The sequence below is a fragment of the Bubalus bubalis genome, chromosome 10 (genome assembly GCF_019923935.1).
Source record: "Bubalus bubalis isolate 160015118507 breed Murrah chromosome 10, NDDB_SH_1, whole genome shotgun sequence".
NCBI classification, from domain to species: Eukaryota; Metazoa; Chordata; class Mammalia; order Artiodactyla; family Bovidae; genus Bubalus; species Bubalus bubalis.
Genome location: NC_059166.1, coordinates 43,837,749 through 43,857,815, shown reverse-complemented (window position 1 = coordinate 43,857,815; position 20,067 = coordinate 43,837,749). Strand labels below are relative to the sequence as shown.

The window sequence follows — 20,067 nt, the reverse complement described above, 5'->3', positions numbered from 1 at the left end:
CATACATGTTTTTACCAACAAGGGAGTAAGATGGGCCAAACTGCAAAGACTTTGATACTACACTAGATTGGTAAAGGTGTGGGAAAAAAGTGACATATATACTCTCATGGGCTTCCCAGGTGGCTCTGTGGTAGAGTCTGCTTGCCAAAATAGGAGACATGCGTTTGATAACTGGGTCGAGAAGATCCCCTGGAGAAGGAAATGGCAACCCACTCCTAGATTCTTGCCTGAGAAATCCCATGGACAGAGGAGCCTGGCAGGCTACAGTCCATGGGGTTGCAAAACAATCAGTATGACTTAGCAACTAAACAATACTCACATATACTCTCATACATAGAGCGTATGCTGGTACAAACTCTAAGGAGGTAATCTGGCAACAGCTATCAAGTTTTTAAAAGCAATTTAAACAATTTCATGTCTAGTAATTTGCTCTATAGATATATCAAGCACATGATTACAAAAATGTATATACAGGAATATTCGATATAGCACGAGACTGGAAGCAACATAAGAATCCAAAGCAGTTTAAAAAACATCTTGACTTATCTGACATTCACTAACTTATCTGACTCACAGAAAACTAGTCAATCTAATCACACTAGGACCACAGCCTTGTCTAACTCAATGAAACTAAGTCACGCCCATGGGGCCACCCAAGACGGGCGGGTCATTGTGGAGAGGTCTGACAGAATGTGGTCCACTGGAGAAGGGAATGGCAAACCACTTCAGTATTCTTGCCTTGAGAACCCCATGAACAGTATGAAGAGGCAAAATGATAGGATACTGAAAGAGGAACTCCCCAGGTCAGTAGGTGCCCAAAATGCTACTGGAGATCAGTGGAGAAATAACTCCAGAAATAATGAAGGGATGGAGCCAAAGCAAAAACAATACCCAGCTGTGGATGTGACTGGTGATAGAAGCAAGGTCCGATGCTGTAAAGAGCAATATTGCATAGGAACCTGGAATGTCAGGTCCATGAATCAAGGCAAATTGGAAGTGGTCAAACAAGAGATGGCAAGAGTGAACATCGACATTCTAGCAATCAGCGAACTAAAGTGGACTGGAATGGGTGAATTTAACTCAGATGACCATTATATCTACTACTGTGAGCAGGAATCCCTCAGAAGAAATGGAGTAGCCATCATGTTCAACAAACGAGTTCGAAATGCAGTACTTGGATGCAATCTCAAAAACGAATGATCTCTGTTCGGTTCCAAGGCAAACCATTCAATATCACAGTAATCCAAGTCTATGCCCCAACCAGTAACGCTGAAGAAGCCAACGGTTCTATGAAGACCTACAAGACCTTTTAGAACTAACACCCAAAAAAGATGTCCTTTTCATTATAGGGGACTGGAATGCAAAAGTAGGAAGTCAAGAAACTCCTGGAGTAACAGGCAAATTTGGCCTTGGAATATGGAATGAAGCAGGGCAAAGACTAATAGAGTTTTGCCAAGAAAATGCACTGGTCATAACAAACACCCTCTTCCAACAACACAAGAGAAGACTCTACACATGGACATCACCAGATGATCAACACCAAAATCAGATTGATTATATTCTTTGCAGCCAAAGATGGAGAAGCTCTATACAGTCAGCAAAAACAAGACCAGGAGCTTACTGTGGCTCAGATCATGAACTCCTTATTGCCAAATTCAGACTGAAATTGAAGAAAGTAGGGAAAACCACTAGACCATTCAGGTATGACCTAAATCAAATCCCTTATGATTATACAGTGGAAGTGAGAAATAGATTTAAGCGACTAGATCTGATAGAGTGCCTGATGAACTATGGACTGAGGTTCGTGACATTGTACAGGAGACAGGGATCAAGACCATCCCCATGGAAAAGAAAGGCAAAAAAGCAAAATGGCTGTCTGAGAAGGCCTTACAAATAGCTATGAAAAGAAGAGAAGTGAAAAGCAAAGGAGAAAAGGAAAGATATAAGCATCTGAATGCAGAGTTCCAAAGAATAGCAAGGAGAGATAAGAAAGCCTTCCTCAGCGATCAATAGAAAGAAACAGAGGAAAACAACAGAATGGGAAAGACTAGAGATCTCTTCAAGAAAATTAGAGATACCAAGGGAACATTTCATGCAAAGATGGGCTCAATAAAGGACAGAAATGGTATGGACCTAACAGAAGCAGAAGATATTAAGAAGAGGTGGCAAGAATACACAGAAGAACTGTACAAAAAAGATCTTTACGTCCCAGATAATCACGATGGTATGATCACTCACCTAGAGCCAGACATCCTGGAATGTGAAGTCAAGTGGGCCTTGGAAAGCATCACTACGAACAAAACTAGTGGAGGTGATGGAATTCCAGTTCAGCTAGTTCAAATCCTGAAAGATGATGCTGTGAAAGTGCTGCATTCAATATGCCAGCAAATTTGGAAAACTCAGCAGTGGCCACAGGACTGGAAAAGGTCAGTTTTCATTCCAATCCCAAAGAAAGGCAACGCCAAAGAATGCTCAAACTACTGCACAATTGCACTCATCTCACACGCTAGTAAAGTAATGCTCAAAATTCTCTACGCCAGGCTTCAACAGTACATGAACTGTGAACTTCCAGATATTCAAGCTGGTTTTAGAAAAGGCTGAGGAACAAGAGATCAAATTGCCAACATCCGCTGGCTCATCAAAAAAGCAGGAGAGTTCCACCAAAACATCTATTTCTGCTTTACTGACTATGCCAAAGCCTTTGATTGTGTGGATCACAAGAAACTGTGGAAACTTCTGAAAGAGATGGGAATACCAGACCACCTGACCTGCCTCTTGAGAAATTTGTATGCAGGTCAGGAAGCAACAGTTAGAACTGGACATGGAACAACAGACTGGTTCCAAATAGGAAAAGGAGTACGTCAAGAATGTATATTGTCACCCTGCTTATTTAACTTATATGCAGAGTACATCATGAGAAACGCTGGGCTGGAAGAAGCACAAGCTAAAATCAAGAGTGCCGGGAGAAATATCAATAACCTCAGATATGCAGATGACACTGCCTTTATGGCAGAAAGTGAAGAGGAACTAAAAAGCCTCTTGATGAAGGTGAAAGAGGAGAGTGAAAAAGTTGGCTTAAAGCTCAACATTCAGAAAACGAAGATCATGGCATCTGGTCCCATCACTTCATGGCAAATAGATGGGGAAACAGTGGAAACAGTGTCAGACTTTATTTTGGAGGCTCCATAATCACTGCAGATGGTGACTGCAGCCATGAAATTAAAAGACGCTTACTCCTTGGAAGAAAAGTTATGACCAACCTAGATAGCATATTGAAAAGCAGAGACATTACTTTGCCAACAAAGGTCCATCTAGTCAAGGTTATGGTTTTTCAAGTGGTCATGTATGGATGTGAGAGTTGGACTGTGAAGAAAGCTCAGCGCCGAAGAATTGATGCTTTTGAACTGTGGTGTTGGAGAAGACTCTTGAGTCCCTTGGACTGCAAGGAGATCCAACCAGTCCATTCTGAAGGAGATCAGCCCTGGGATTTCTTTGGAGGAAATTATGCTAAAGCTGAAACTCCAGTACTTTGGCCACCTCATGTGAAGAGTTGACTCATTGGAAAAGACTCTGATGATGGGAGGGATTGGGGGCAGGAGGAGAAGGGGACGACAGAGGATGAGATGGCTGGATGGCATCACTGACTCGATGGACGTGAGTCTGAGTGAACTCTGGGAGTTGGTGATGGACAGGGAGGCCCGGCGTGCTGGGATTCATGGGGTCGCAAAGAGTCGGACACGACTGAGTGACTGAACTGAACTGATCTGACACTCTCCATTCTGCCTGTAAGATATATGAATGTTGCCCACAGTCAATAAACTATGGCCACTGTGGCTATTTGGGGTTATTAAGGGTATCTGTGCCTGCATACCTCTGCTCTCATCAACTGAGAGAACCTACCAACAACCAGGTACATCTATTATCAAATCCAATTATGTTTATCTCCTTATTTTTCTAAGTAAAACTATGATTGTTGTTGTTTTAGTCACTAAGTCATGTCCGACTCTTTTCGACCCCATGGACTATAACCTAACAGCCTCCTCTGTCCATGGAACTTCCCAGGGAAGAATACTGGAGCGGGATTACTAGTCAGCTATTTACCAGGGAAAACTAGACTGAATGTTCTAGAAAGTCTAAAAGGTGAGAAGCAAGACACTTACATTTGATGTCAAGTCAAGTAAGGGTGACATAATCCAAAATACTGGAAGAGAAAATCTAGTCTGTACTCAGGTGGACTCAGAAGTATAGAATTTGTTACTCAAATGAAAAATTCCAAGTAACATCTTCTTGGTGTGCAAGGAAGTCAGAGATCTAATCACTGGATGTATACTCAAAGGAAAGGTCATGATTCTACCACAAGAGATATAATTTATATATTATGCCTTTAGATAAAATCAAGGTATACATATATGTTTAATCAACTCTGTTATACCCTGCACAATAATTACAAAAGGCAAAAATGGCATAATCACATTTGGCAAGTAACGCAACTAACTCTTGGTAAAGCAGCACACAACTGATGGAGAAGAAGCTCACAGGTTTCCTGGCAGTAACCTACTACTAGCTGCAAACTGAAGGCAGCATCACTCAATGGCTTTTTCCCCCCACAAAATGGTGACCAATTAATCTGATGACTTGGTTAAACAGATCAAACAGATCAAAGCCTTCACTGCATATCATTTCACAGTTTCAGTTTTTACTATTGGCAGTTATTACTCTAAAAAGAAAAAAAAAAGATTCTGCTTGTCTTGGTTATTTAAAATTGGCAAATACAAGAGATCCAAAAAATCCTGAGTTTTTGCCCCTCACCTGTCTTAAACTTTTCTCCAATTGTTTATGGGATCACTGTCTGCAAACCTTACTTTCTAGGCCCCTACCACCAAATAAAATATATACATTTAAATTACTTTTAAAATTTAAGAGAAAAGTGATTGCTCATTTATTAGTCACAATAGATGTAGCACCAAGAGATCTTCAAAATTGTCTCTGAGAATTATTTATATATATGTATATACACATAAAGTTAAAGGAACTGTGGGAATTACGATGCCTCTTTATTCCCTATCTACCCTTGTGTGATAATGGAGGTAGGCCTTGAAAATATTTCTCCTTTGCTAACTAGCCCTATGTACAGTTTTGTCAGTAGAGAGTGCTGAAGGGATGCTGGAAAGGAAGGGGGTTTCTCTTCCTACTTTCAGTGTGTCTAGCTGGCCAGGTTCCTGCAGAGCCAGCATTCCCCAGCATTCAGTACCAACAGTACACAGCTTCTCCAGCACTAGGTTTCTGCAAGGGCACAATTTTTCTACACGCTTGCCTCCTATACATAAGGTGCTATTACAATGGACTCCTGCAGGACATAGCTTTCTCCTGCTAGGCTTCTGGAGAGGGCAGCTTCTCCAACTCCTGGATCCCACAGCACCCAACAGCATCTAGGGGCTTCCCTGTGCACCTCCTCTGCTAGGTCCAAAGCACTGTCACCAGCAAGGCACTTAGCAATTTCTCCACCATTCGATTAGCCTGGGCCACACTCTTTCCAATGATGGGGAGATGGGTCTTCTCTGGATGATCTATCTCAACCCTAAAGGTAGTGGCTGATCCTGTAATCTGCTACTCCTTGTTTCTTAGGGTTATCCTTAACTCTTTACTAACCAATTCCCAGTTATTCCAACTTGCTGTTAACAATTCTAATACGCTTTCTCTTTTAAAGCTACCATGTGGCTTTTGTCTGATACTTGTAGGCAATCACAACAGAGGTTTTAACACACTCTGCTAATCAAGCAGTTAAAAGAGATTTAAAGATACAGCTCTGAACACAAAATTGACAGATCTGATCTGATGATTTTTATATTACTTACACTAAATTACTACACTTGTATTACTTCCAAGCACATTTATAAAAATGGACAACATATTATAACAGTGAATTTCAACAAATTTCAAACATGCTTTTATTAATAAAGTTTGACATTAACAGTGCATTTTCAAATTTCCCAATTACTTTCAAAAACCACAAACATAGGGCAAATAACAAATATTAATGGAAATTGGGAAATACACAGAACTAACTAACAATGAATATACTACAAAACATTTGTGGGGTACAATGAAAATAGTACTTTTAGAGGAAAAGTTATAGCATGAAATAAATTTATAGGAAAAGAATACAAAATATTAATTAGGTCATCCAACTCAACAAAAAGAACAAAGTAAACGGAAAGAAACACATAAAAAACATAAATTAATGAAAAGAAACAACGCTCTAAAGATGAATAAAAATAAATACTAGCTTTTTAAAGGGACAAATCAAATAGACATACACCTGGCAAAACTAATAAAGAAAAAGAACGAACAAACATTAGGAATAGAGAAGGAGTATGGCCTCACAAGGGCTTCCCCAGTGGTTCGGCAGTAAAGAACATGCCTGTCAATGTAGGAGCTGCAGGAGACTCAGGTTCGATCCCTGGGTCAGGAAGACCCCCTGGAGAAGGAAACGGCAACTCACTCCAGTATCCCTGCCAGGAAAATCCCATGGACAGAGGAGCCTGGCGGGCTACAGTCCATGGGGTCCCAAAGAGTTGGCCACAACAGAGCGACTGAGCACACATGCACACAGTCTCACACACAGCAGAGATTAAGTTATTAACAAAATGTATTTGAAAGTTCAATCAAACAGATGGCTTTTTAGAAAAATGTAACTTGTCAAAACTGACTAAAGAAGAAACAGAAAATATGACACATTTTTAAATAATTCAATACAGTAGTTAATCTAGGATGATTAAATAATGATTAAATAGTTCAATACAATAATCTACTCATAAAGAAAATTGTAATTCTATCATACCTTCAAAGAAGAGAGAAAATCTATTTCAGACAACAAATGGGGGGGAAAGGGCTAAGAGACAAGATTTATAAGGTTAGTACAGTCTAGACATCAAAACTGGGCAAAGACGGGACAAAATAGGAAAATTACAAGACAGGAAAACTATAGGTCAATCTTTCCTATGAACATAGAAACAGTGTTTTAAAAGTATTAGCCAACTGCATCCAGCAAGACATTAAACAAAAAACAAAAACAAAAGTACATTAAGGACAAGTAAGATTTATCCCCCCAAATGGAAGATGGTATAGCATTAAAATTTCAATTAGTATAAGCACTGTCTGCTAGTTGATGAAGTTGCTTCCCACCAGGGTATAAATTAACAGTTCCGATCTGTTATATATGTATATTGGAATTGAATGATTTAATCAATGGGTGGTAGTGAGAGCCAGGTTTCTTGCTACTGAAGCAGAATGTTACAGAAAAGCAAGAGAACATACTGAAAACGACCCCTGTGGTAACAGATTATAGCTGAAGACATCAGTAAGAACACACATTTAACTCAACATAGATACAGATAATCATATAGATATAGATATAGATATAGAAATAATTATAGGTACATGTATATACATGAGTTAGTAGACACACATGTATTGATATTTCTTTGCTCCACCAGCAAAGGAGCAATAAGCACACATAATATCCATACCTTGGATTCTAACACTCTTCTCCATTAACCTGGACCAGAGAATTCCCTGCAAGCTTTCTTTTGCCATGTAAGGCAACATATTCATAGGTTCTTAAGATTAGAACATGGACATATTGGTGAATCCATTACTTGGCCTAACACACTGAGACTGATGTTTAAATTGCAGCTTGTTTTAATTAACTTAAGAGTTAAAGAGGGGGTTCCCTGGCGGTCCAGTGGTTAGGACTCCACACTTTCATCGCAGGGGGCACGGGGGCTCAATCCCTAGTTGGGGAACTAAGATCCCTCAAGCCGTGTAGCATGGCCAAGAAAAAAAAAAAAATTGGCCATATGTGGCTAGAGGTTGCTGTACTGGATAGCAGTTAGAGAGAATATGAGCAACCTGAAAGTAGACATCAAGTTTTAGAAATCTCTATATTCTCAGTACTTAATACATAAATATGAAAATAAAGGTGTGCTGAATAAACAAGGAAATCAACCAAAAGACCCTTAACCAAAATATATCTATATCCGTTAACTAAAGCTCATGGTTTATTCACTGGCTCTCACTCAAAAGACTACTTAGTCTTATTCATCATGAAAAGCTCACAGGAAGACTTCACAGAGCTGTAGTTACAATTTAATAACACATAACTAGTTCTAAATGCTATTGGGCCCTTGTAAAAATGTATCTGAATACTCTTCTAAGGTGACAAGCTCATGGACGTCAGAGTCTTCTTTTCTACAACTGCAAAGCAAAGTCTGGATTCAACATTTGATGGGCAAACACAAAGAAGTTGGGATAGAGAGCAAGAGCGGCTACAAAAAACAGGGATACCAGATCAGACTCCTCTGCTGCTCCTTCAGTGCCTGAAAACTAGGAACTGTCTGTACTAAAATACAAACCAAGAGTCAGCAATAAGATGCTAAAGTTAATAAATACATTCCTGTAAGTCCAAGCTCACCAAGTCCAAAACCAAACCCAAAAAAATCTTTCCATCAACATCTGTCACCTCCTGATATCACTGTTTCTTTGAGTAGCGTCCCTACTGATGCTTCTCCGTTTTTCTTTGTTCTTGCTAAAGAAATTTGTTTCATCCTCCACTATAGCTACCTAGTTATCTCCGCTCTCCAAACACATGCTACCCACAATGGTTGAGTTAGTTCTTCCAAAGCAATCCTGTTCATCTCATTTCCTGCTCAAAAACTTCATATTACTTCCCAACACCTACCGAATAAAGTCAACACAGACACTGGCACCTACACTTCTGACCCTCTCACTCACTACCCCAAGCTTTCCAAAATCCCAAGGTTCAGTGAAACTGGACTCCTGCGTGCAAACACACTTCCTGACAACATCTATCAATAAGTTCACAAGCAAGCCTGGGTTTGAATATCCACAGAATAGAATGTGAGAACTGAGGTTTTAGAAAGTCTGGTGAAATACTTGGACTTCTTCACCCATAGAATGAGGGAACCACTAAAAGCTTTTAAGGCCAAGAAATATAATGATCAAATCTGCATTTCAAAGAAAAAATCTGCATTTCAGACATTCAACTCTAGCAAGAAGAGTATTGAAAATATTAGTAGCAAGGCAGATAGCATACGGAGACAATGAGGGGTGACTAAGTTATTAACAGTGGAAATAAAGATTAGAAGCAGACCTCAGAGATTTCAGTGACAGAATCAAAAAGATTTAAGGAAAAATGTATTCAAGTATCGGGGCTTCCCAGATGGAGCTAGTGGTAAAGATCCTCACCTGCCAATGCAGGAGACATAAGAGATGTAGAGTCAATCCTGGGTCAGGAAGATCCCCTGGAGTAGGAAATGGCAACCCACTCCAGTATTCTTGCCTGGAGAGTCCCATGGACAGAAGAGCCTGGAGGGCTACAGTCCCCAGGGTCGCACTGAGTCGGACACAACTGAAGCAACTTAGCACACAAGCACCTATTCAAGTACCCAATATCGCCCATTTCAAAACCACAGCCTGAGCTGTCTTTTCAAAATGCAAATATGATCATGTTCCCTCTGTTTAAAACTCTTCAGTGCTTCCAACTGATCCCAGGTTAGAAAACAAATTTGTCACAGTTCTGCTTACAAAGCCCTGAGTGAGCCAGCCTCTGCCCTCCTCTAAGTGTTGTGTGCTGTGTGCCCAGTCGCTTCAGCCATGTCTGACTCTGTGCGACCCTATGGACTGCATCCGGCCAGGCTCCCCTGTCCATAGGATTCCCCAGGCAAGAATACTGGGGTAGGTTGCCATTCCCTTCTCCAGGACATCTTTCTGACCCAGAGACCGAACCAGGGTCTCCTGCACTGCAGGCAGATTCTTTACCACTGAGCCACTGGGGAAGCTGCAGTGTTAGTCTGCACCATTCTCCCCCATTCTCCAGGAGTCTCTGGTCTGATCATAATGGCCTTCCTTCAGCTCCCAGAACACAGTCTGTTCCTACCACCACAGGGCCTCACCAGGGAGTACTCTTTTCTCACTGTCCTTCACTCAGTTCCTCTTGATACTGTGACTTAAGGGCTTTCCCAGTGGTTCAGCAGTAAAGAATCCACCTGCAATGCAAGAGATGCAGGAGACTCCTGACAGCCTACACTCCACGAGGTGGCAAAGAGTCAGACACAACTCAACCCACCCCAGGGATCGAACCTGGGTCTCCTGCATTGCAGGCAGATCTTCACTGTCGAAATCAACAGGGAAGCCCCTGTCAAATTTAACCAACTGTTAAATATTTTTATAACACTGTGTCCTTTCTCTACATGGCCTCTCTTCAGTTTATGATTACATTTTTGTGGGATTGCTAGAGAAATATCTGTCTCATCCACTAGACTATACGCTTCACCAAGACCAGGCCCTGGTCTGTTCTGTTTACCATTGTACCCCCAGCTCTCAGCATAGAGCCTGACAGGTTGGTAGGTAATAAAAAAAATACTTGCTGAAATAATCAAAATCCCAATTTGCAAAAGACAACTCTTCAGTTCCTAGCTTCAGTAACAAGGTAGTCATGCTTTTAACTGAAATGGAGAACCAAAAAAGACATGTTGAATTATCTGTAGGACATTCAGGACAAGATGTCTAAAAAGTATATAGCACAGAAGACAAGACATAATTGCTATTTAGAAACACTGGGCTGGAGGAAGCACAAACTGGAATCAAGATTGCTGGGAGAAATATCAATAACCTCAGATATGCAGATGACACCACCCTTATGGCAGAAAGTGAAGAACTAAGGAGCCTCTTGATGAAAGTGAGAGAGAGTGAAAAAGTTGGCTTAAAGCTCAACATTCAGAAAACTAAGATCATGGCATATGGACCCATCACTTAATAGCAAACAGATGGGGAAACACTGGAAACAGTAGCTGACTTTATTTTTGGGGGCTCCAAAATCACGGCAGATGGTGATTGCAGCCATGAAATTAAAAGACGCTTAACACTTGGAAGGAAAGTTATGACCAACCTAGACAGCATATTAAAAAGCAGAGACATTACTTTGTCAACAAAGGTCTGTCTAGTCAAGGCTATGGTTTTTCCAGTAGTCATGTATGGATGTGAGAGTTGGACTGTGAAGAAAGCTGAGCGCTGAAGAATTGATGCTTTTGAACTGTGGTGTTGAAGAAGACTCTTGAGAGTCCCTTGGACTGCAAGGAGATCCAACCAGTCCATTCTAGAGGAGATCAGCCCTGGGTGTTCATTGGAAAGACTGATGTTGAAGCTGAAACTCCAATACTTTGGCCACCTGATGCAAAGAGCTGACTCATTTGAAAAGACCCTGATACTGGGAAAGATTGAGGGCAGGAAGAGAAGGGGACGACAGAGGATGAGATGGTTGGATGACATCACCAACTCAATGGACATGGGTTTTTGGGTAGACTCAACCCAAGTCACAGTTGGTGGACAGGGAAGCCTGGCATGCTGCAGTTCATGGGGTCACAAAGAGTCGGACAAAACTGAACTGAACTGAACAATAGCCAAGATTAGAAACTATCCAAATGTCCATTGACAAGTGAGTGGATAAAAAAGATGTGGTATATATACACAATGGAATACTACTCAGCCATAAAAAAAGAATGAAATATTGCTATCTTCAGCACCATGGCTAGCCCAAGAGATTGTTATATTGAGTGAAGTAAGTCCCTGGTGGCTCAGACAGTAAAGTGTCTGCCTGCAATGTGGGAGACCCGGGTTCGTTTCCTGGGTCGCGAAGATCCCCTGGAGAAGGAAATGGCAATCCACTCCAGCACTCTTGCCTGGAAAATCCCACGGACAGAGGAGCCTGATAGGCTACAGTCCATGGGGTCGCAAAGAGTTGGACACGACTGAGCAACTTCACTTTCAAGTCAGAAAGAGTAAGACAAATACCATATGAGATCATTTACATGTGGAATCTAAAATATGACACAAATGAACTTATTCACAAAACAGAAATTCAGACACAGAAAACAAGTTTATAGTTATCAAAGGGGAAAAGGAGTGGGGGGAAGGGATAAATGAGGAATTTGGGTTAGCAGATACAAACTACTACATATGAAATAGATAAACCATAAGGTCCTATAGCACAGCAAACTATATTCAATATCCTGTAATGAACCATAGTGAAAAATAACATGATAAAGAATATATAGAGTAAAAGAATATATAAAACTGAATCACTTTGCTGTATACCAGAAACTAACACAACATCGTAAAGCAACTATACTTCCTCAATTAAAAAGACATAACTGCCCTAGCTGAGATCACCCTTGAAGTTACAAAGACCAGTGATTCTCTTGAAAAGGAAGATAGGAAACAGAAGACGAGGAATTATGTATCAGTATCTCTTGGGAAGAAGGATTTTTCACATTTGCTCTCATCTTTCTCCAAATGATTCTCTCAATATAGAAAGAGAATTGTTTCTGATAGGAGAGTTGCACCAACGTGTAGAAGCCAACTTTTTAAAGTTGAGAACCATGATGATGAAAGAAAAGTGTTGCAAGCTCACTCATAATCTTTTGAGGAACAATCCCAATGAATTCAGATGTGAAGGCAAAGCAGATGAGAGAAGGATCACCTAGCCTTTTGTGATACGATGTCTTTAAGAGACAGTCTGAAGGAGGTTTCCTTTAAGAAAAAAAAAAAATCAAGGGAATGAAATAAACATTTGTAGAGAAAAACAAAAATATCTGTAGACAAAGAGTCAGGGGAGAGGGAAAGGGTATTTTTAGGCTCACAGCAAAGGCTTAATCTAATACAGCAAGATCCCTAAAATGATGTTAAGGGGCAAAGAGTAACAAACACCACATACTGTACCCTATGTGCCAGCCACTGACCTAAATGCTCTTAAATACATTATTGCTGCTGCTGCTAAGTCGCTTCAGTCCTGTCTGACTCTGTGCAACCCCATAGACGGCAGCTCACCAGGCTCCCCTACCCCTGGGATTCTCCACGCAAGAATACGGAGTGGGTTGCCATTTCTTTCTCCAATGCGTGAAAGTGAAGTCGCTCAGTCGTGTCCAACTCTTAGCGACCCCATGGACTGCGGCCCACCAGGCTCCTCCATCCATGGGATTTTCCAGGCAAGAGTGCTGGAATGGGGTGCCATTGCCTTCTCCGAAGGAAAATAGCTAGGGAGATGTAAAAGATAAGGATGTTTCGGGACTTCCCAGGTGATCCAGTAGCTCAGACTCCATGCTTCCAATGCAGGAGGCTTGGGTTCAATCCCTGGTCAGGGAACTGGATCCCACATGCCACAACGAAGAAGTCACATACTGCAGCTAAAGATCCTGCACACCGCAACCAGTGCCAGACATCCTGGAGCGCAAAGTCAAGTGGGCCTTAAGAAGGATCGTCCTATGAGGTACAGACTATTATTTTCCCCAATTTACAGATGCAGAAATAGATAAGAGAAACTTGCCTCAAGGTCCAACAGCTGGTAAAGGGAGACCTGGGATTAGAACTCAGCTGTCTCTAAAGCCAGATGACAAAAAGAATATTCATTAGAGAGAAGAATATAAAAAATTTTTTTAAATGGGTGATCTCTTGCAAAATTGCAAGAAACGCTGTAACTAATTGGGGTAAGGGGATTCTTCCCCTGAAGGCCTCCGTCCACCCTCCAATCAAAAGAGCCCTGAGTGAGATGGGGGAGGAGCCTTGAAGACAGACAAGGTTTGGAGCTGGAGCTGTAAAGTATGGGAAAGAAAAGGGAAGAACCAGAATCAATGGCAAGTTGATGTCTGAAGCGCAAATCCTGAGACTCTACGAATTATACATTCACATCTGATTTAGGGTTTACTCTGTGTTAGGAAAAGATTCTCATACCTGTAGAGATTAAGGTAAACAACTTCTCTGGGTATAACAGTGGCCGAAACAAACTACATCCAATGATCACCAGACACAGGAAAGACCCATTCCTCCAGAGAATCGCATCCGAACGAGTACATTCCAAGGAGAGATAGGTTTTGGTGGGGGGGAGGGGAAGGAAGAATGGTCGAAAGGACAATTCCAAGGAGAGATAGGTTTTGGAGGGGAGGGGCAGGAAGAGTGGTCGAAAGGACAATTCCTACCTGCGCTAGTCCTCGCCCCCGCCCCTTCCCGAATTCTCTCGAAGGACCACAGAGGGATCTGGAGTGAAAACCCAGAAGCTGCATCCGAGGAACGCGGCTTCCTGAGGGCCCCGGACATTAGACGCACGCCAACCCCCACCGATTCCGCTGCTCCCTTCAACTCCCTGGCTCTGCGGACGCAGTGAGCCTCCGCTAAAGGGACTTCCGCGCCATGCAAACTCTTCCCAGAAGCTCCGCGCAGACCGGACCCGGACAAGAACTTACCCGCCCCGCCTGGCCCAAAGCAGCCTGGGATCCTCTCTGGACACTCTGGTCTCCCTGGCATCTCCACCAATACCAGCTCGCTATTAGCACCCGGAGGCGGGACTAAGTGTCCACGGCCAATCGGATCGGACGCAAAGCACGTCCTCGGCGCACATTAATAGTTCCCGCCTTTGGGAGGGATTAAAAAAAACAAGGTTGGCGCCAAACTCGCGTTTGAGGCAAAGGGGCGGGGCCTGCCCTGGCGGGGGAGAAGGGGCGGGGCTTCCGTACGGAAGGGGCAGAACCTTGGCTGAGGTAGGGCGGGGTCTGGGAGCTCTTTAATGAACGGGAAAAATAATCGCTGAGAAGGCACTGTCATTTACTTAGTTCTTTGTTCTGTTAATTCGACGAATTTATTTAGTTTGTTCAATTAATTCGACTGATTGCCAACCGCGTGCTAAACAGGTGCTGGGCGCTGAAGTGATGACGACGAGTAAGCCCTGTTGTGCACTACCCTCAGATACCTGGCTGAAGGATAAACAGTTTACCCCGGGGAGTTGGTATCGAGGGGATACCAGTCAAGTGGGATGGGAGAGAGAGGAGTGCTTTTTAGAGTCAGGCTACCAGAATTATCTCTTAGAACTTGCGGGCATCAGAGGCACCTGTAGGATCTAACCCCCAGAGGCTGGCCCTGCGCCATTGACCGGTGGGGAAATACGCGCCATTGACCGGTGGGGAAATAAAGCCAGCTTCCGCTGCTACCTCATCTAGAGAGATGATCTTGATCCCGAGTCCTTTCCTCCTGCTTTTCCATTTTAACAACTTGCGAATAAAGTTTTTCAATAAGTCCTCATTTGGGTGAATATGTTTTGGAAGAATACTGGTTTCCTAGATTCTCCCCCAACCACCGTCGCTTCTGAAGAGAAGTTAGCCAGGTAGCTTTCCAGGTAGTGGAAACTGGGAGGGTAGAGGGTGTGTAATCATAAGGCATACGTCGTTGCTGGAGCATAAAGGGTGAGGTGAGGCTGGAGAGAGAGGCCTGGGTCAGACCTTGAAGCCCCATAAGAACTTGTCGAAGAGCTTGGAATTTACTTTTAAAGATGAGGCATAGGCGGGCCACCAAAGGTTTTTAAGCTTGGGGTGCTGGTGATCTGATTTACATTCAGTAAGCTCTGTTGGCCTTGAGAAGGATTTTGAGATGCTGTTGAAGTGATCCAGAGAAGATGAGGCAGATGGCAGGTAGCCTAGGGAATTGATTTTGGACTATTTAGGAGATGAAAGTGATAAAACATAGCAACTGATTGAATACTGGTTTTCAGCATGAGTACTTGATGGCAGTCATCAAAAAAAAATTATTGAGAACACAGCATGCTGCTGCTGCTGCTAAATTGCTTCAGTCGTGTCCAACTCTGTGCGACCCCATAGAGGGCAACCCACCAGGCTCCGCCATCCCTGAGATTCTCCAGGCAAGAACACTGGAGTAGGTTGCCATTTCCTTCTCCAATGCATGAAAGTGAAAAGTGAAAGGGAAGTCGCTCAGTCGCGACCCCATGGACTGCAACCCACCAGGCTCCTCCATCCATGCGATTCTCCAGGCAAGAGTTCTAGAGTGGGTTGCCATTGCCTTCTTTGGAGAACACAGCATATGTGCCTCAAAAATAAAGGTTTCCAGCAAAGTTATCTTCCAGAAAAGAATAACCTTATAATTTAAGCCTTACAAAGTCTCTCATTGTTACTGGTATTCTAGTAAATACTTTACATTGAATAGAAAGTAGTATTCGGTTTAAAAATATTTGCTTGGGGAATTCCCTGGTGGTCCAGTGGCTAGAACTCTGTGCTTTCACTGCTATGGCTTGAGTTTATTCCCTAGTCAGAGCGGGAACGAAGATCTTGCAACTAAGATTCTGCAAGCCCTGGCAAGGAAGGCAGGGTTGGGAGGTGGGAACTACCTGTAAAAATATTTGCTTCAAAAGTTTGCTTCAAAAGACCTCATTGCCAATTTGGTAAACTTACAGAAGCCCAATATTTTTCTTAGGGAAATGGAGTAGTGTAAAACAGTTACATCCTTTATGGAGTCTGAACTCACAATTGCAAATCTTGCTAAAGTAAAAGCAATTTCTGAAGAAGATGTTTATGTAACTAGGAGATACAGTATTAAGGGGGATAAAAGTACAATGAAAGAATTAGAAAAAGAATATACATATATTTTGTTTGTTTTCATATAGCAACACTTGAAGGATAAATTAGAACCTAATAAAAAAAGTACCATATGGAACCGGAAGCCACCATTTAAGTATTTTTACTTAAATAAAAAATTATTTCCACATAAAAATATTAAATGGTGGCTTCAGGTACCGTATGGTACCTTTTTTTATTAGGTTCTAATTAATCCTTCATGTGTTCCTATGCAAAAACAAGCAAAATATATGTATGGAAATATGCATGGTTTTTCTTCCTTTTTTAAAATTACAGTTTCATTGAGATATAATTCACATACCATATATTTTACCTATTTAAAGTGTTAGGTTTGCCTTTTTATAAACTTTTAAACTATTGAAGAGTTTCATATATTAAAAGATTGAGTTAAATCAGGAAGAAAAAACATTTAAATAGAAAATAAATCTAAATAATGAAACTGTGTAAACAAGAGAAATATAACCACATAGACAAAACAATTATTTCAAGTGACATATGACTACGGTGCTCTGACTGTATATCATGAGTGGGATATACTTCTAAGGACAAAAAGAACTGCAAAGAAATCTATAACTCATGCAGTAGTTTTATTGTTAGTATTAATGTTGTAATTTTGAAACTATTTTTGTATCTTGTGGAATAAAGAAATATGTAATATTTTAATTTAGGAATTAAGATATTTATTGAAAGAGAAAAGAGATCCAAGATTAAAATCAAAAACATTAGGGGTGAAAACTTACATTATTTTACATGAATTGGAAATGTAAGCATGAGCTCATGATTTTTTAAAATACATATTCCTTATTTTTGTTCCTTAAAGGGTTTGGAAGCAATGATACCTTGATTGCAATATGTCATGAACACACCTAAGACTCAAAATCCTTGTAGTCTGAACAGGTCAGCACCTAAGGGCAGAGAGGAGGATGAAGAAGGAGAGGAGGGGGAATCTATCCAAAGGAACAAGTGCAAGATACTCAGTATCCTGAATGTGGGTAAGAGGCTAGGGTTAACATTTCCAGTGTTCGCATTATAAAAATTCTGTTACTCAAATAATTCAAATGAAAGTGCTCTAGAAAATTCTGTTATAAATCTCAAAAAGTGCATCAGTTGTGGTAAATAGAGATGACTGGAAATTATTTGCCACTCCTCCATTGAGAAATGAAGTCTGATTTCCAGTGCCTTGAATCTGGGCTGGCTTTAGCAACTTGCTTGACCATACGATGCAAGGACAGGGATGTTTTAGGACTTCTAAGACCTTGCAGTTTCTATCCAGGCTTCTTGGAGACCTCTCTCTTCTCAACCTCAAATGGTCATGTAAGCATTCCAGCTTAAAGTTCCAGCTGAGCTCAGCCTTCCAGCCATCCCTGCTAGGATATAAGATGTGTGAGTGAACTTATATTGGACCCACCAGATTAGGCCATTAACTAGCTCAATACAACTGAATGCCCTCAGTCAATAGCCCATGGAAGACAAGAATTGCCAGCAGAGCCCTGCTCAAATTCCTGAACCTCCCTATTATTAAGTATTGGTGGCGCTAGTCATTGGTAAAAAACCTGCCTTCCCATGCATGAGACATGAGTTCAATCCTTGGCTTGGGAAGATCTGCTGAAGGAGGGCATGCTTGGAGTATTCTTGCTTGGAGAATCCCATGGACAGAGGAGTCTGGCAGGCTACAGTCCATAGGGCTGCAAAGAGTCGGACACGACTGAAGTGACTTAGCACACACACACAAAAATAATTGGTGTTTTAAGTCAGTATAATTTAAGGTAATAATTTGTTACAAAGAATTAGACTACTGGAACAATTATGGCAACAACAGAACAAAACTGCAGAGTTTTATTAAAGTTGTTACATGAAATATGAGACTGGAAGGCCAGAAAAAGACTTTGATGAATTTAAATTAGAAATTGCTCCTATTTACAGCATATAGTTAAATTCCTTTCAGTATTTTAAATCCCACTTATAAATGTAATGCATTTCATCTGTTTTTTAAATGCTTCATACTTGTAGGACAAACACAAAACTGACAAGTAAAACATTCCTAAGGGTTACTGAGTTTAAGCTCATACTACTATGCCACATGACAGGCCAATAATCAAGAGACCAGTTGTTGGAGCAAGGCATAACAACTTAATTTGGAAAGCCAGCAAACAGAGAAGATGGTGAACTCATGCCCCAAAGAACCATCTTGCCTGAGTTAGAATTCAGGCTCCTTTTAAACTAAAAGGGGAGGAAGTAAAGTCAAACACTTCCTGGTTCCCATCAGCCTCTGTAGGGGATGTGTTCATTTCTTCCTCTCTATAGTCATTCAAAAGTAGGTGTGGTCAAGATGTTTCCTATGAGTTAAACAACAGTATCTTAGCTTAATACTCATTACCTGGAAGCAGGGTTCCCAGAGATGGACCATTATGTATAATTTAAACTTACAAGTAACATCTCTTTTATGATTAACTAATGGCACCCCACTCCAGTACTCTTGCCTGGAAAATCTCGTGGACAGAGGAGCCTGGTAGGCTGCAGTCCATGGGGTCGCGAAGAGTCAGACACGACTGAGTGACTTCACTTTCACTTTTCACTTTCATGCATTGGAGAAGGAAATGGCAACCCACTCCAGTGTTCTTGCCTGGAGAATCCCAGGGATGGGGGAGCCTGGTAGGCTGCCATCTATGGGGTCGCACAGAGTCGGACACGACTGAAGCAACTTAGCAGCAGCAGCAGCAGTAATAGAATACAAAAGATTCTTCTGTATTACATAAGTACCTAAACATGTAGTGAAACCTCAAGTTCTTTCAAACATTGTAATACTTTTAACATTGGTCAATGTCTCTGTCTTTTCAACTTAAAATCAAAGGTCTATGAATATGGTAAACTTATCTGCATTTCAAAGTAATATATCCACCCAGAACGAGAAATCCAGGGAAACTTGGAATACAGTGCATTCATGTCCAGTCACTCAGTCATGTCCAACTCTTTGTGACCTAATGGACTGTACCCTGCCAAGCTCCTCTGTCCATGGGATTCTCCACAAGAATACTGGAGTGGGTTGCCATTTCATCTTCCATGGGACCTTCCAAACCCAGGGATCAGAACCCCACCTCCTGCGTTGGCAGGCGATTCTTTACCATTGAGCCACCTGAAAAGACCTTGGAACACAGTACTTTGACATATATCCTCAATTTTAAAGAAAAATGCAAATAAATTATGGTTTTTGTATCTATCAGAGTAACCACCACACAGGGGAAGATAATGAAATATTTCCATCACCCTAGGAAGTTCCCTTAGGCCCTGCTCAGTCAATACCCCCAAAAGCAACCACTGGTCTGACTTTGTCATTATTTTGGCTTGTTCATGAATGAATTTGACATAAATACACTTTTAGTTTTATGTACTCTTCTACTCCACTCTTCACAGTGCCTTCAGAATATTCAGTGTCCTATATAACATACTTTATTTAATTCCCATGTTAATGAAAATAATCAATAATCTATAATAAGAATAGAAACAAGTTTTATTTCAGTCAAACTAAGGACTAGACCAGAAGCCAGCTTCCCAGATTACTCTGTGAAGCTGCTCCAGA

General features: G+C 41.4%; 1 protein-coding gene across 6 annotated transcripts in view; it reads right to left on the bottom strand.

Annotated features, from left to right (window-relative positions):
- The window catches only part of CASP8AP2 (caspase 8 associated protein 2), a 35,385-nt gene extending 20,953 nt beyond the window's left edge, over nt 1-14,432 (bottom strand). For 2 of the 6 annotated variants that reach the window (XM_006055349.4, XM_044924293.2), the window contains exon 1: nt 14,052-14,309. In XM_006055349.4, the coding sequence (XP_006055411.4) occupies nt 14,052-14,135 (84 nt within the window). In that variant the 5' untranslated portion in view covers nt 14,136-14,309. The other 4 variants (XM_025294599.3, XM_006055350.4, XM_044924292.2 and 1 more) reach the window with 4 other exon arrangements.
- Nucleotides 14,433-20,067: the final 5,635 nt, after the last annotated feature.